This window comes from Lucilia sericata, unplaced genomic scaffold (genome assembly GCF_015586225.1).
Source record: "Lucilia sericata isolate MDLA Ls3-8-SP2 unplaced genomic scaffold, ASM1558622v1 Contig000853F_arrow, whole genome shotgun sequence".
In the NCBI taxonomy this organism is placed as follows: Eukaryota; Metazoa; Arthropoda; class Insecta; order Diptera; family Calliphoridae; genus Lucilia; species Lucilia sericata.
In genome coordinates, this window is record NW_023994845.1 from 16,815 (window position 1) to 32,149 (window position 15,335).

At 29.4% G+C, this 15,335-nt stretch overlaps 2 protein-coding genes across 8 annotated transcripts in view; both read right to left on the reverse strand.

The window, feature by feature from the left end:
- Positions 1-182: 182 nt before the first annotated feature.
- Positions 183-1,175, reverse strand: LOC119608581 (RING finger protein narya-like). Its single transcript, XM_037963053.1, has one exon. It carries the CDS (start codon positions 941-943, stop codon positions 200-202), a length of 744 nt encoding a protein of 247 aa, XP_037818981.1. The 5' UTR covers positions 944-1,175; the 3' UTR covers positions 183-199.
- Positions 1,176-1,990: 815 nt separating this feature from the next.
- Positions 1,991-15,335, reverse strand: part of LOC119608580 (myosin heavy chain 95F) — an 82,692-nt gene continuing 69,347 nt past the window's right edge. For 3 of the 7 annotated variants that reach the window (XM_037963048.1, XM_037963047.1, XM_037963049.1), the window contains 18 exons: positions 12,156-12,229; positions 11,959-12,088; positions 11,737-11,898; positions 11,396-11,658; positions 8,126-8,532; positions 7,321-8,065; positions 6,827-7,259; positions 6,530-6,771; positions 6,368-6,466; positions 5,273-5,394; positions 4,962-5,192; positions 4,650-4,694; positions 4,381-4,428; positions 3,893-4,013; positions 3,678-3,795; positions 3,505-3,606; positions 3,352-3,447; positions 1,991-2,311 (listed from right to left, as the gene is read on the reverse strand). In XM_037963048.1, coding sequence (XP_037818976.1) covers positions 2,166-2,311; positions 3,352-3,447; positions 3,505-3,606; positions 3,678-3,795; positions 3,893-4,013; positions 4,381-4,428; positions 4,650-4,694; positions 4,962-5,192; positions 5,273-5,394; positions 6,368-6,466; positions 6,530-6,771; positions 6,827-7,259; positions 7,321-8,065; positions 8,126-8,532; positions 11,396-11,658; positions 11,737-11,898; positions 11,959-12,088; positions 12,156-12,229 — 3,584 coding nt within the window. In that variant the 3' untranslated portion in view covers positions 1,991-2,165. Of the gene's footprint in view, positions 2,312-3,351; positions 3,607-3,677; positions 3,796-3,892; positions 4,014-4,380; positions 4,429-4,649; positions 4,695-4,961; positions 5,193-5,272; positions 5,395-6,367; positions 6,467-6,529; positions 6,772-6,826; positions 7,260-7,320; positions 8,066-8,125; positions 8,533-11,395; positions 11,659-11,736; positions 11,899-11,958; positions 12,089-12,155; positions 12,230-15,335 lie in introns of all 7 variants that reach the window. The other 4 variants (XM_037963050.1, XM_037963051.1, XM_037963045.1 and 1 more) reach the window with 3 other exon arrangements.

Sequence of the window (15,335 nt, forward strand, 5' to 3'; positions counted from 1 at the left end):
GCCATTAAAAACATTTAACAATGGGGACTGCAACGATTATAATTTATTAAAAATACATTTTGATGATTATTTTCTAATAAGAAAAACCATTATTTTTTATTTTGTTTTTGTAATTTATTAGCTAAGTTTAATCAGAAAAAAAAAACAACAACAAAGTATGTATGTACATTGAATCATAGAGAAACTATAATTGATCTTATTAGTCTAATAAATTAAATGAAAATTCAGTATCCGACAGTTTGTGTTGAGACAATGGCAATAATGCCGGTGGAGTTCTTTGCTTTTTAGTAATCGGTTTTACCACATTTGTTTCTTCCGTAGTTACCGAACTGCTATTATTAGTATCACTTATGGTGGGACTTTGGGGAAAAACTAAATTCGGTCTTATGGTTTGTGAAAAACGCTTAGCGACATTTTTATTAGACGTTTTAGGCATCGCAGCTTCCATACCAAGTACCCTTGGTTGATATCTGGTACGGGGTTGAGATGAAATTGGAGGCGACATATAACGAGCCTGTTCCAAACGCCTCTCATGGTATTCTATGTACTCGCGTAATTTACGTATTCTTTCACGTTCATGTTCAATTTGAAGCATAATTGAATCGTCTACCTTGCCAAGAGCTTCCAGCTCACTTTTTGTTTTTTTATCTTCTTCGGCAATCGTACGACACATGTGCATGACCAGACGTTGCTGTTGTTCATGATGAAATTTCAATGTTTTCTTAAAGTGTTGATATTGAGACATGGGACTGGAAAAATATCCTGCCATTGATTGTGGCATTTCCTTATTGATGGCTACAGCTTTAAAAGGCCGTCCACAAATGCAACAATTTTCTTGGGCACAATTATTACAGATTATATGGCCACAACGTGAAACGAAGAGTTGTAATGATATTTCATATTTTTGACGACGAAAACATTGATTGCAATACAAGGGAAACATTTTGTTTTTGAATTTTTTATTTTTAACAAATCAAATAACCTTTTAGCTGAAAATTTGCTTTAATTTATTATAACGGTAATTAAATATAGCAGTTCATTAAGATTTCAGTTGTTGCCGTATCATTTGGAAAGTAATAAAGAATTTAGAGTTGCCAAAATGTGTGCTGCCATTTGCAAAATTGTCTGTGATGCTAACTTAGTGATATAGTAATCATTTTTAAAAAGTTTTTCAATATTCGTTATTTTTGGTCTATTTGTTAAATTAGCAATTATTACGCACATATAATTGCTAATTTAATCATTTTATAAAAGTTCAACTATTATTGAAGTAAACTCCAAAAAAATATGTACATTTAATTATTTATTTTATTTTATCAGCTTAGTTTTGATATAAAATTTCACATTTGTTTATAATTTCTTATAATTAAATGCTATGCTTTTTGATCATGTTTTGATTTCGATTATTTGAATAAATCTTAGGGTCTTAGGGCTTAATAGCATTATTCAAAAACAAGAAAGGAAAACAATTTTCAAAATTTTGTATTGAAAAAATATTTTTTATAAAAAAATTAGAAATTGTTTGCCATTATTTTAAATAAGGCTAGAATTTAATAATAAAGTACTAATGGAAAAATATTGATTGTTTTTTAAATCACCCAATTTATAAAAATGTGCTAAAAAGATTTTTTTTGGAAAATTTAAACAATTATTTCCCCTTCCTGATATTACTGTTAATTAAAATAAAATATTATCTTGTTTATAGATTTTAAATTATTTTATTAAATAATAATAGGTATTTATGTATGTAATTATGAATATTTAAATACTTATTGTGTGTTGCAATGCCTCTTGTTTTTTTTTTTCGTTTTCTCTTGAGTTTATTTAAACAGAAACCATAAAGGATTTACTACTTCTTTTTGCTGTGTAATTTTTGTTTTCATCTAGAAAAGGCACACGTACATTTTCAAAATAATAATTAATACAAAATTAAAATAAGAAATACTAACTAACTACTACTTCTACTATGATTTATGATAACCAATGAATATTCCGTTTGTTTTTTCTTTATTTAATTTAGTGTAAAAATATGATGTATATTTTCGATTCGTTTATTATTTTGCAAACAAATATGTTTCTTTCTATTCTTTTGTTTATAATTTTAAATTATAAAATATAGTTTGTTGTTTAAGTTTTAATTTAGTTTGATAGTATAATTTTTAAATTTATTTAGCACCTAAATTTTTATATGGTTTACCACCATGCTTTTCCCATTCACGATTAAATTCATGTTCCAGAATTTCGGCGCCACGTTTACGTGTTAAGCCAGTTTCTTCCAAACTTAATTCGCACATTTCCATGTCATCGATACCTTGAAATAAAAAAAAAACAAAACTAATGAATCTTGACCTCTTTTTATTATTTACTAAAAATTGCCTCCACAGACTTTTTCTGTAGAAAATGTATCTCCATTAAAGAGAATTTTTCTATAAAAAGTGTCTCCATTAAAGACACTTTTGCTATAGGAAAAGTGTCTTTATAAGAGACTTCTTCTATACAAAAAATGTCAGCATTAAAGAGACATTTTCTATGGAAAAAGTGTCTCCTTTAAAGAGACTTTTTCTATAGAAAATGTGTCTCCTTTAAAGAGACTTTTTCTATAGAAAAAGTGTCTCTATTAAACAGACTTTTTCTATAGAAAAAGTGTCTCTATTTAAGAGACTTTTTCTATAGAAAAAGTGACTCTATTTAAGAGACTTTTTCTATAGAAAAAGTGACTCTATTTAAGAGACTTTTTCTATAGAAAAGTGTTTCCATTAAAGAGACTTTTTTATAGAAAAAGTGTATCCATTAAAGAGACTTTTTCTATAGAAAAAGTGTATCCATTAAAGAGATTTTTTTCTATAGAAAAAGTGTATCCATTAAAGAGACTTTTTCTATAGAAAAAGTGTATCTATTTCAAAGACTTTTTCTATAGAAAAAGTGTCTCTATTAAAGAAACATTTTTATAGAAAAAGTGTCTCGATTTATGAGAGTTTTTCTATACAAAAAGTGTATCCATTAAAGTGTCTCCATTAAAGAGACTTTTTCTGTAAAAAAAGTGTCTCCATTAAAGAGACTTTTTCTATAGAAAAAGTGTCTCCATTAAAGAGACTTTTTCTGTAGAAAAAGTGTCTCCATTAAAGAGACTTTTTCTGTAGAAAATTGTCTCCATTAAAGAGACTTTTTCTATAGAAAAATTGTCTTTATTAAAGATACTTTTCCATAGAAAAAGTGTCTCCATTAAGAGACTTTTTCCATAGAAAAAGTGTCTCCATTAAGAGACTTTTTCCATAGAAAAAGTGTCTCTATTAAAAAGTTTGTTAACACTTTTTCTGTAAAAATGTTTTTCAATTTCAACAATAAACATACCAGCTGTTAATAGTATTGGTGGTTTATCAGCATGTAGTTCCATTTGCCTTGCAATCCATTGACCATCAAAATGAGCATACCACAGACCACGTTTAGCTAAAAAGTAAATAAATTTTAAAATAATTTTTAAGCTATTATAACAAATAAACTTACTATTTTCAGGTGCATTTGCTCTCATAAATGGTATACGGAAATAGCGATGCTGGGCAGTTGTAATTTCTTGTTTAGGCTGTACCAATGGTGGTGCTTTCGAAGCTAAACAAAGGAATAGTAATTGAATATTTACATAAAATATATAATTTTGCCAAAAAAAATATTAAAATTACCCGCTTCCATGACACTTTTTGGAGCTCTTTCATTTTCATCCATGGTAGTACGTTTACGATTCTTTGCCTTCCAGGCATGATAGACCTTCAAACGGCGATGGAATTCTTGGCGGCAAGCCTAAATAAAACGTAAAAATTAAAAATAAGTGAAAGTACAACTTTAAATCCTTGAGGTTAGGAAATTTGTAAGAATATTTGTTATGTCTCCAACTTACCTCTAATAATTCAATATCACAGGATGTATTTATTGCATCACGTAATTCTGAATATTTCCATTTTGACAAATCATATTTCTGTTTACCCAAAGCCTGCTGTTGAGCACGAACATTTTCCGATCTTTATCGAAATAAATGTAAATAATAATTACAATTATTAATAATATTAATATAAATACATGTTTAATGATTTCTAATGATTAACTAAAAACCTCAACCAAGTTTTTATTAAAAAATTATATACAATTAAAAAAAGTTTTTTTTTTTACAAAAAAAAAAATCAATTAAAGTGAGGTGTGATTTACAAATTGATAAAATGCTTTTAAAACTAACTACTTTTTCAAAAAACACAACTAACTACTTTTTAAATGTTTAAATGTAAACTGAAAAGAAAATGTTTAAAATATGTTGAAAAAGAAAATTGATAATGATCCTAAAACTAGCGTAAAAAGAAACTGTGAAATTGTATGTCAAAAACCTGAACTCACTTATTGTTTAAATAACGAGATGCAAAATTAGAAACACCTCGTGTAAAACTTTATTTGTTTATTAAATATGTAGTTAATGTTATTTGTTATTTCAAAGATTTGTTTGGTAGAGGAAAAAGAAATTAGTTGAAATTTTATAAAAATTAATTTAAAAGTTCTTCTTATTTTTTTTTAGATTAAAAGTTAAATAAATTAGTTTTTATGTTTTGTTGTTTATTAGAAGAAAAAAAAAAAGAATTAATAAAACGTTTGTTGTTTTTGGTATATACCTGATAAGTTTATTTTGACCCATTAAAGTTGCATCCATTTGACCACTGTTGTAATTAAAAACCAAATAATGTGGAATATTTTGTTTTGTAATATTTTTGTTTTTTTGTTTGTTTTTTTTGGAATATGGTGAATTAAGGTGATAGAGAGAAAAAAGTAAAAAATATACAAATACAATTTTACAATATTGTTTAACAATTATTTTCAAAAATGGACAAAAACACAAGTGCTTAAAATTGTTGTATTTTTTAAAGCTATATACAATTATTATAAAAAACATATGTATTAAAAAATACCATAAAGCAAGTACTTACTTTCTTATCACCGGAGGACTGTCTTCCACTTGGCCATTTGTTTCATTGGCCAAACGTAAAGCCAATTCATGATCTCTACGTTCTTGCTCTAGCTGTTGCCTAAATTTGGCATCATCTTGAGCTTCCTTTTCTAATTGTGCCTGTAAAGCTAAGGCTGCTTTACGATCCTCCTCTTCCTGTCGTAGACGTTGTGCCTCTTCGGCTTTGCGTCTGGCTTCCATTTCGGCTTTACTGAAAGAGTAAAGTGGGAAAGAACATATTAATTATTATGCAGATTAAACGTTTTTCTGTCAATGGCAAATAATAGTTACAGCTTTTTGTTTTCTTCCTCTTCGCGACAACGACGTTCCTCTTCCTCTTTAGCACGACGTTCTGCTTCCAAAGCTTCTTGAATCTTACGTAAGCGTTCCTGCTCTTCGGCTTGCTGTTGTTCCTGTAAATGAGAAAAACAAGTTTATAAAAAAAAATGTTGTCTATAGAAAAATATTATTCTTTAAACAAACTTTTTCTATAGTAAAATAGTCTCCATTAAAGGGACTTATTCTATAGAAAAAGTGTCTCCATTAAAGAAACTTTTTGCTATAGAAAAAGTGTCTCCATTAAAGATATTTTTTTCTATAGAAAAAGTGTCTTCATTAAAGAGACTTTCTCTATAGAAAAAGTGTCTGCATTAAAGAGACTTTTTCTACAGAAAAAGTGTCTCCATTTTTACATCCATCTCTATTAAAGTGACTTTTTCTATGGAAAAAGTGTCTCAACTAAAGAGACTTTTTTTTATAAAAAAGTGTCTACATTAAAGACATTTTTTCCATAGAAAAAGTGTCTCCATTAAAGAGACTTTTCTATAGAAAAAATGTATCCATAAAGAAACTTTTTCTATAGAAAAAGTGTCTCCATTAAAGAGACTTTTTCTACAGAAAAAGTGTCTCCATTTTTACATCCATCTCTATTAAAGTGACCTTTTCTATGGATAAAGTGTCTCAATTAAAGAGACTTTTTTATAAAAAAAGTGTCTGCATTAAAGAGACTTTTCTATAGAAAAAGTGTCTCCATTAAAGAGACTTTTTCTATAGAAAGAGGGTCTCCATTAAAGAGACTTTTTCCATAGAAAAAGTATCTCCATTAAAGAGACTTTTTCTATAGAAAAAGTGTCTCCATTAAAGAGACTTTTTCTATAGAAAAATTGTCTCCATTAAAGAGACTTTTTCTATAGAAAAAGTGTCTCCATTAAAGAGACTTTTTCTATAGAAAAAGTGTCTCCATTAAAGAGATTTTTTCTAAGAAAAAGTGACTCCATTAAAGAGAGTTTTCTATAGAAAAAGTGTCTACATTAAAGAGATTTTTTCTATAGAAAAAGAAAAAAGCGTATCCTTTAATTTAGATTATAATTCAGATTATAAACATACCTTAAGTTTAGTATTTAAGTCCACAGTGATTTTATTCATATTAGCCATGACATTTGTATAAAGTCCATCAATTTCTCGGGTGGTAATTTTATCGTTAGCCTGTAAAATAATAAAAAATGCTTTAATTTTCGATTCTTTTCAAAAATCCTGTATAAACGGTACCTTTATCTTGCGTATAGCTTCATCGATTTGACGATTTATATCCGATACTTCAGCTAAAATTTCCTCACGGCCTCTTTTCAGACCACCAGCAATTTCTACTGTTTTTTGAGCATTCAAACGAATTTTATTAATTTTCGAAATACCCTGATAACGAGGACGATGATGTTTGCGCGCCAAATAGCCACGTACAGTACTCTGCATAATCAAAACGCATTTATTGCGATACTTAATGCGATTGCGTACTGTAATAAAAGAACAAATTAATATAACAATGATTACATCCACCAAACAACTTACATTTTATAACACATAAAGCTCCCAATGTAGATTTAACCCATCTGGAACGTATTAACCATTTCTTAACCTTAGCCACAATAGCCAACAGATTTTCTGTATCCGATTTCATGATACGATCAAATTCTATAAATTTACCCGGCCGGAAGAATACTTTAGTAATGCCAAATTTAAAATCTCTTGAACTGAGATTCAAAGACTGTAACATGGCTTCACAGAAAGTGCGTGCTGGTAATTTGGCCAATTCTGGTGGTAGTAGAGATTTATACATGTTATATAGATCGGCGAAGGGTACACGGGATGGATAGCCATGTTCCATAAGCTCTAAAACGGATATGGTGCCAGAACATTTTAATTGAGCCAAAGCTAAACCACCCTCAAATTCACGATCAATCATTTTACTATTGGGTTTAATGCAACGTATGAAATTGGTGCCCTGTTTAACAAAAAAAAAGCACAATTAGCTAAGAATTATCTTAAAAAAACAATAAACTTACATTCTTCTCTAATTTTTCCATTAATTCAGCCAATTGTGTCTTAAATTTAGAGCCCACAGAGATAAAATTCAATTTGCCTCTAGTGGCATTGCTGCTACCCGAAGGGAATAATGATTTCAGTAGAGTATTTTCACATTCCTGTACCAAACCCTCTAAGGAAGCATGTAAAGCATCATTATTTTTCTCTATAAACTGTTCCGTATTATAACAAACTGCTCCAGCAAAGTGACGCACTAAGAAACCCTCCTCATCCCTCAAAGTACGATGAGCCTTAAGTCTTGACGAACGCGGCAAACCCAAACGATAATGATTGGACCAAGCTTTATGCACCTCAGTGGTGAAATGTACTGCTGAGGGTTTGGGCAGCTTACTTTCTTCATCCAGCAAAGTGTAGATACCATTTCCCTTGGATTCTATTAATTCGATAATATCTTGATTATCGGTAAATGTGATTTCAGGAACATTTAAACCTTCACGTTTATAAAGTTCTTGTTCATTTTTCAAAATATTGTCATTAAAGAATTTCTGCAATTTTTCATTGCAATAATTAATGCAAAACTGTTCAAATGAATTAACGGTGAAATATTCAAAACCAGCAATATCCAAAACACCTATATAGTAATTGGAAGCTTGGAAGGGAATGCTTTGATTGATTAATGCCACAATTCGATCGAATAAACGGCTGTAAATGGCTTTAGCTAAAGCATCACGAGCATTGGAAGCTTCATAGATTTTCAAAGGGACCCTAAAAATAATCAAGAAATAAAAATACAAAATTGTTCACCATATTACTAACACTACTTACATAATAACAGTGCCCTTAAAGCCACCTCCCTTACTTTGCATAACACGCGATACCAAAGCCTGTCTTAGTTCATCGGGATCAACACCCAACAAACGGCAAGTAATGGTTAAAGATTTTTCCGATGAATCCGACACCTGACAGCCTCCTCTAGCATCATCGGGTATTTCTTCGAATGAAATATTACCCAAATGTAAGCAAGCTGCCACCAGTGAATATATTTCCAATTTTTGAGCTTCACTTAGACCCAGACGTCCCAAAGCTTTATCCAAATTTTGAAAGTGATTGTAGTCATCGATAATGGGATCCTTTAGTGGACCCTTCTGTGTATGGTGTTTTGATTTTTGTGTTGCCGGTATTAATTGTTCCGTCTTACTGTTGGCAAAGTATTGTGTGCAGCCAGAAAGATACTGTATGTTGGAAAAAAGAAGGAAAAGTAGAATGAAATGTTTAGGAAAGTGAAACAAACTTTATCAAATTCTGCAAAAATGAAACTAACCAGTTGGCCAACTAACTAACCAGCTGAACCTGGGCAAGGTTCGGATGTGATGTACATAAATTTTCCTGAGAAACAAATTAACTAACTAACTAACTAACTACTACTAACTAACTAACTAACTAACTAACTAACTAACTAACTAACTAACTAACTAACTAACTCTAACTAACTAACAACTAACTAACTAACTAACTACCTAACTAACTAACGAAACTAACATAACCTAACTACTAACTAAATAACTAACTAACTTAACGAAACTAACTAACTAACTAACTAACTAACTAACTACTAACTAATACTAACTAACTAACTAACTAACTAACCTACTAACTAACTACTAACTAACTAAATACTAACTAACTAACTAACTAACTACTAACTAACTAACTAACTACTACTAACTAACTAACTAACTAACTAACTAACTAACTAAATAACTCTATACTAACTAACTAACTAACTAACTACCTACTAACTAACTAACACCTACTAACTAACTAACAACAACTAACGACTACTAACTAACTACCTAACTACTAACTAGCTAACCTACAAAACTAACTAACTAACTAACTAACTAACTAACTAACTAACTACCAACCTAACTACTAACTAAGATAACTAACTAACTAACTAACAACTAACTACCTAACTAACTAACTAACTACTACTAAAACAATAACTAACTAACTCACTAAATACTAACTAACTAATAACTAACTAACTAACTAACTAACTAACTAACTAACTAACTAACTAACTAACTAACTAACTAACTAACTAACTAACTAACTAACTAACTAACTAACTAACTAACTAACTAACTAACTAACTAACTAACTAACTAACTAACTAACTAACTAACTAACTAACTAACTAACTAACTAACTAACTAACTAACTAACTAACTAACTAACTAACTACTAACTAACTAACTGACTGACTAACTAACTAACTAACTAACTAACAAACTAACAAACTAACTAACTAACTAACTAACTAACTAACTAACTACTAACTAACTAACTAACTTACTAACTTACTAACTTACTAACTTACTAACTTACTAACTAACTAACTAACTACTAACTAACTAACTAACTAACTAACTAACTAACTAACTAACTAACTAACTAACTAACTAACTAACTAACTAACTAACTAACTAACTAACTAACTAACTAACTAACTACTAACTAACTAACTAACTAACTAACTAACTAACTAACTAACTAACTAACTAACTAACTAACTAACTAACTAACTAACTAACTAACTAACTAACTAACTAACTAACGAACTAACTAACTAACTAACTAACTACTAACTAACTAACTAACTAACTAACTAACTAACTAACTAACTAACTAACTAACTAACTAACTAACTAACTACTAACTAACTACTAACTAACTACTAACTAACTAACTAACTAACTAACTAACTAACTACTAACTAACTAACTAACTAACTAACTAACTAACTAACTAACTAACGAACTAACTACTAACTACTAACTAACTAACTAACTAACTAACTAACTAACTAACTACTAACTAACTAACTAACTAACTAACTAACTAAACTAACTAACTAACTAACTAACTAACTAACTAACTAACTAACTAACTACTAACTAACTAACTAACTAACTACTAACTAACTAACTACTAACTAACTAACTAACTAACTAACTAACTAACTAACTAACTAACTAACTAACTACTACTAACTAACTAACTAACTAACTAACTAACTAACTAACTAACTAACTAACTAACTACTAACTAACTAACTAACTAACTAACTAACTAACTAACTACTAACTAACTAACTAACTAACTAACTAACTAACTAACTAACTAACTAACTACTAACTAACTAACTAACTACTAACTAACTAACTACTAACAACTAACTAACTAACTAACTAACTAACTAACTCTAACTAACTACTAACTACCTAACTAACTACTAACTAGAAAAAATGCCTCCATTATAGACTTTTCCTACAGAAAAAGTGTCTCCATTAAACAGTATTTTCCTATAGAAAAGTGTCTCCATTTAAGATACTTTTTCTATAGAAATAGTGTTTCCATTAAAAGACTTTTTCTATAGAAAAAGTGTCTCTATTAAAAAAATTTTTATGTAGAAAAAGTATTTCCATTAAAGAGACTTTTTCTATGTTTCTATCTTACCAACTTAATAACTGAACTAAGTAACTAAAGTGAGTGGAGAATTATATATAATTTTTCAAAACTTGTCTTGGAATTTTACTCATATCTCTATCGATCTTCTCGAAGGCATGCGCGATAGAATTATAGAAGATTCGCATCTTGCAGATAAATGGGAACAGACAGAAGGGTATGAAAAATAGGTTTGTTTATATATTTCTCATTCAAGTTTTGTTGCAAACGAAAATAAACTTTAAGCTAAATTATGTTCATTAAAAATTCTAAATACCGAATAAATGTTTAGCTTTTAAACAATACAATTCTGAAAAAGTAAACCAAAAAGCAAATGCAATAAATACCTATAAAAAGATAACAAATTATCTTAACACTTAACTAATTCAAGGCTTATCTGTATTTCAAAAATTCTTCTATTTTTTTTTTTTTGGCTAACTAACAACACAAAACTGTTACAAGAAACCTTAAAAAATAAACACTAAACTACAGTAATGACGTTAAAAATGTAAACAATTGTATGTATGTATGTATGTATGTAGCAGTCCTAGCTATAAAAATAATAGATATTAATTGTTTACATACCCGATAATCATCTGGTTTGCCTAAGCTTAATTTATCACGCAATTGTTGAGGTGCCCCCGCCAACAACATATAGAACACATGATAGTTACGTTCCTCAGCGCTTTGCGTACAAATACGACTTTTTTCCAGTAAATAATGTGAAATATAGCCGCCAACAACTTGAGTTTTACCATCATAATGAACCTCAATGAATTTGCCAAAACGAGACGAATTGTTATTGCGTGTAGTTTTCGCATTACCGAATGCCTCTAGAACGGGATTAGCTAAAGCAGAAATAATTGAAAATAATATGTATTTTGTGTTGTACAATTAATTGTCTGTTTAAGTCAATTGAATTTTACCATCTAAGATTTTCTGCTCTATAGGACCAGCACTATCGTGCGAATGACACAAATATTTAAGTAAATATTTTGTTGATTCTGTTTTACCGGCACCCGACTCACCCGAGACGATAATTGATTGAGAAGCTTTATATACGCGCATATCACGTATAGCTTTGTCGGCTGTAAGGAAATCGTAAAGTTATTGGGTATAATATGTTTTTAACATGAGTTCATACTAACCTATGGCAAAAACATGAGGTGGTAATTCACCCAAGGAACGTCCATTATATTTTTTAATTGTGGCAGGTGCATAGAGATCATTTAAATCACGATAGGGATTAACTGCTATTAATATATTGGCCACATAGGTCTGTAATAGAAATATTTTTTACATTTAGTTATTTTATTAGATATTTTTAAGATATTTCAAAACTTACATAGATTTTGTCTTTGTAGTAACGGGTTTTTAAATTATCCAAAAATGTGGCTTCGTTAAGAAGCATAAGTTCGCCTGAAATTAAAAAAAAACAAATCGAAGATGGAGTTAATAGATTTTCATATAAATGCAAATAGTGAGAATGGACACCTAAAATCAACTACAATTTGATTCGATAAATTAAGCTATATGACCGGCCACACGTCAAAATTTTGATCAAAATTTGTGTATGTGTTATTGTTGTAGCAGCGACACCTCAAATTACACGTATGTATGTATATATAGTTAAAAATTATTCCCTACTCTTCTTTTTCTTCGCTCTGGTAATCCAAATCCCAGTAGACGAGTTGCATCAATCGGCTGAGTCCAAAGGGATTTAGGTTCCAGAAGAGTTGAATTTGCCCTGCAGTTGAAAAGGTGTTGAACATTGTGTGGGCCTGTGCCACACGAAGGACAGAGATCTTGAATGGTGTTGTTTATTCTCGACCAGTGCGAGTTTAAACGGGTACACGATCCCGATCTAAGTTGTGCCAATACCACTCTAGTACGACGTGGTAGGTTTCGTTCCTCGTTTGCAACGGTGGTGGTGTATGTGTTGTTTATGCTTCTTCTGCTTCAAAAAAAATAAAATTTATCAAAATATTGACATGTGGCTTTAAATGCTGAATTTCTAAAGAGTAAAGTGGGTAACACTGGTTTTATAAAAGGGTTAATAAAGTTGTTAACTATACTTTGATGATTAAGGGCGGGTTTTTCAGATAAAGATAATCTACATTCTTTGTTTAAACCTAGTTTAATATATGTTTTGTGTTTTTCAGTAAACAGTAACGTTACTTATTATCTTAGTTTTACTGAGTGTTATTGGCCAATTAAACTTAAGTTATAAGTGAGAAGACACAATTAATAAAAACAATAAAACACTGATTTCGGAAGAACAAAAACTTAATATTTTAAGTAAATTGCAATTTTCCGATTCGTTTATTTACAATTGTTTTAAATGTTTATTTAACATTTTTCCAAAAATTTTCATTTTACAAAAGTATTATTTGCAAAAAACAGCTGTTCATTGTTTATATTTTTGAGTGAAAAGTTGGCAATACTAACAAAGTTAACTGAACTTAAATCCATAACTGAAAAACACAATCATCGGTTAAAGTCCGCCTACATTTGTTCCGAGTTTAATCTAACAGCAAGTTAAGTCTAGTTTAACTGAGTAGTAAGAAACCCGCCCTAAGACATTTTAAGTACTCGTAAGTAGTACTATTATTAGGCCATGTTTTAATATTATAAAATAAACTTTAAAAAATCACATAAAATTACATACTTAAAGAAATAAAAGAAATTGCTCTATTTATTAAATAAAAAAAGAAATTTAATGAGAAAAAAATATTTGCAAATACATAGTTGTGTGTATTTTGAATCGAAAACGAAATTTATCTAATGTCATGTTTAGAATTTTTTATTCTGATTTACATATTTGCAAACTATTCAAAAATGTTTGTAAAATTTCATTCAACAATAAGAAATTTACATAAATATGTATGTATGAGACATATTAGGGTGGCTGCTTTTATATGGGAAAAATAAAGTACTGAAGTGAAATATTACCGAAACTTCTCATTTATCCGACAGATTCATTGAGGAAACACTCACTCTAGATTTCTTTTTTATTTGACACCAACCCATTTCCAATGCTTAGGCCCACAGTGACTTCTTTGAGGGGTATCTGTTATCTTTTCGGCAGTATTTTAACCCAGATTTTCTTCCCTTTCCAATAACTTGGACAAGACAAAGTCTGAAACTTTGCCCTGTGGCCTACCGGTTCTATTAGTACCAGATTATATGGCTTTGGGATTCGACTCCAGGTTAAATCATTCCATTTTGTAGCATCTCTTTTCGGATAGCAATGGCACCAAGATGTTGTAAGTGGATGGTGTAAAAAAACAGCGAAATCTTGGTAATGGTTGGTTCTTATATAACCACTTACTTTTCAGTGACTATTACTTACTGTCTGCTTGACTTTTAAATACTTTTATAATGACTTACATATAATCAGATACCGAAATACTGTATGTAATACGGCAAATATACATATGCACATTTTATTGAATCGCGCGCTGGTAATTTTTGTTTACACATACAGGAAGAAAATAGATCTTTTGTGTGAAAACCATTATTGGATGGACAATATAATAACTAATCAGTGGTGTTGAAGACAGCGAACTAACGAACTCAGGTTTGTATTCTATGTGACGATTTTTTTTTAACAAAACAACGTTTTAACTCCTTATTTGTAAGTACTTATTTAAGTTGTGATTTGTAAGCGAGCGCGATAAGTACTTGTCTCTAATGTCATCACCGTGTTAAAATACTAATGAAGAGCGGCTTTATTTAGCATTTTAACTCATTACTTTTCAATGTAAGTTTTTGCTGGGTTATTTTCAAAAAATGTGGAACTATCATTAAAACCTCAAAATGAACCTTTTTACCCTTTGACCAAGCTTACAAAATATTGACGTCAGGACAAAAAAAAAAAAAATTGAGAAAAGTTATCTTGAATGAATGAACTAAATTTTCATTTTCGGCTTGAACATCAGCAACATCCACTTTTCGGGCTACCCTAATGTACATACATTTATATATTCCAAAGTATGCATCAAAATCAAACTGGAGTATTTCTTATACGAAGAAAAAATATCATAAAACCTTAACAATGAATACAATACGAAACAAATATCTTAACTGAGTCACTTATTTTACAAACATAACGCTCGAAAGTAGTACATGCAATGTAATATGTATTACAAAAAAAAAAAAAATAACAACTAAATAAACGTGACATTTTTCCAACTATTGAAAAAAAAATGAAAAAATCCATACAAATTGTTCATTAAAAATTCATTGACTTCTTTTTTATAAAAACACTCATACAAACAAACACTTTAAAACTCGTGCCATCCATATTCCTTTAACTTAAACTTTGTCTACCAGAGTTCTGCTAACAAATGGAGAAAACCGAAAAAAAGTATTTTGAAAAAAAAACTATAAAAAAACGTTAAACGTGATATTCATAATCATAAAAATTCTAAAAACGAGTATAAAAATAAATGTATGTATGTATGTATGTATGTTATAGTATTTATATCGTTGTCATATAATCATCTTTTACTGGTTTAGTTGT

What these genes read in the sequence shown, in the direction of transcription:
- LOC119608581 (XM_037963053.1), bottom strand. Translation starts at nt 943, where the DNA reads ATGTTTCCCTTGTATTGCAATCAATGTTTTCGTCGTCAAAAATATGAA.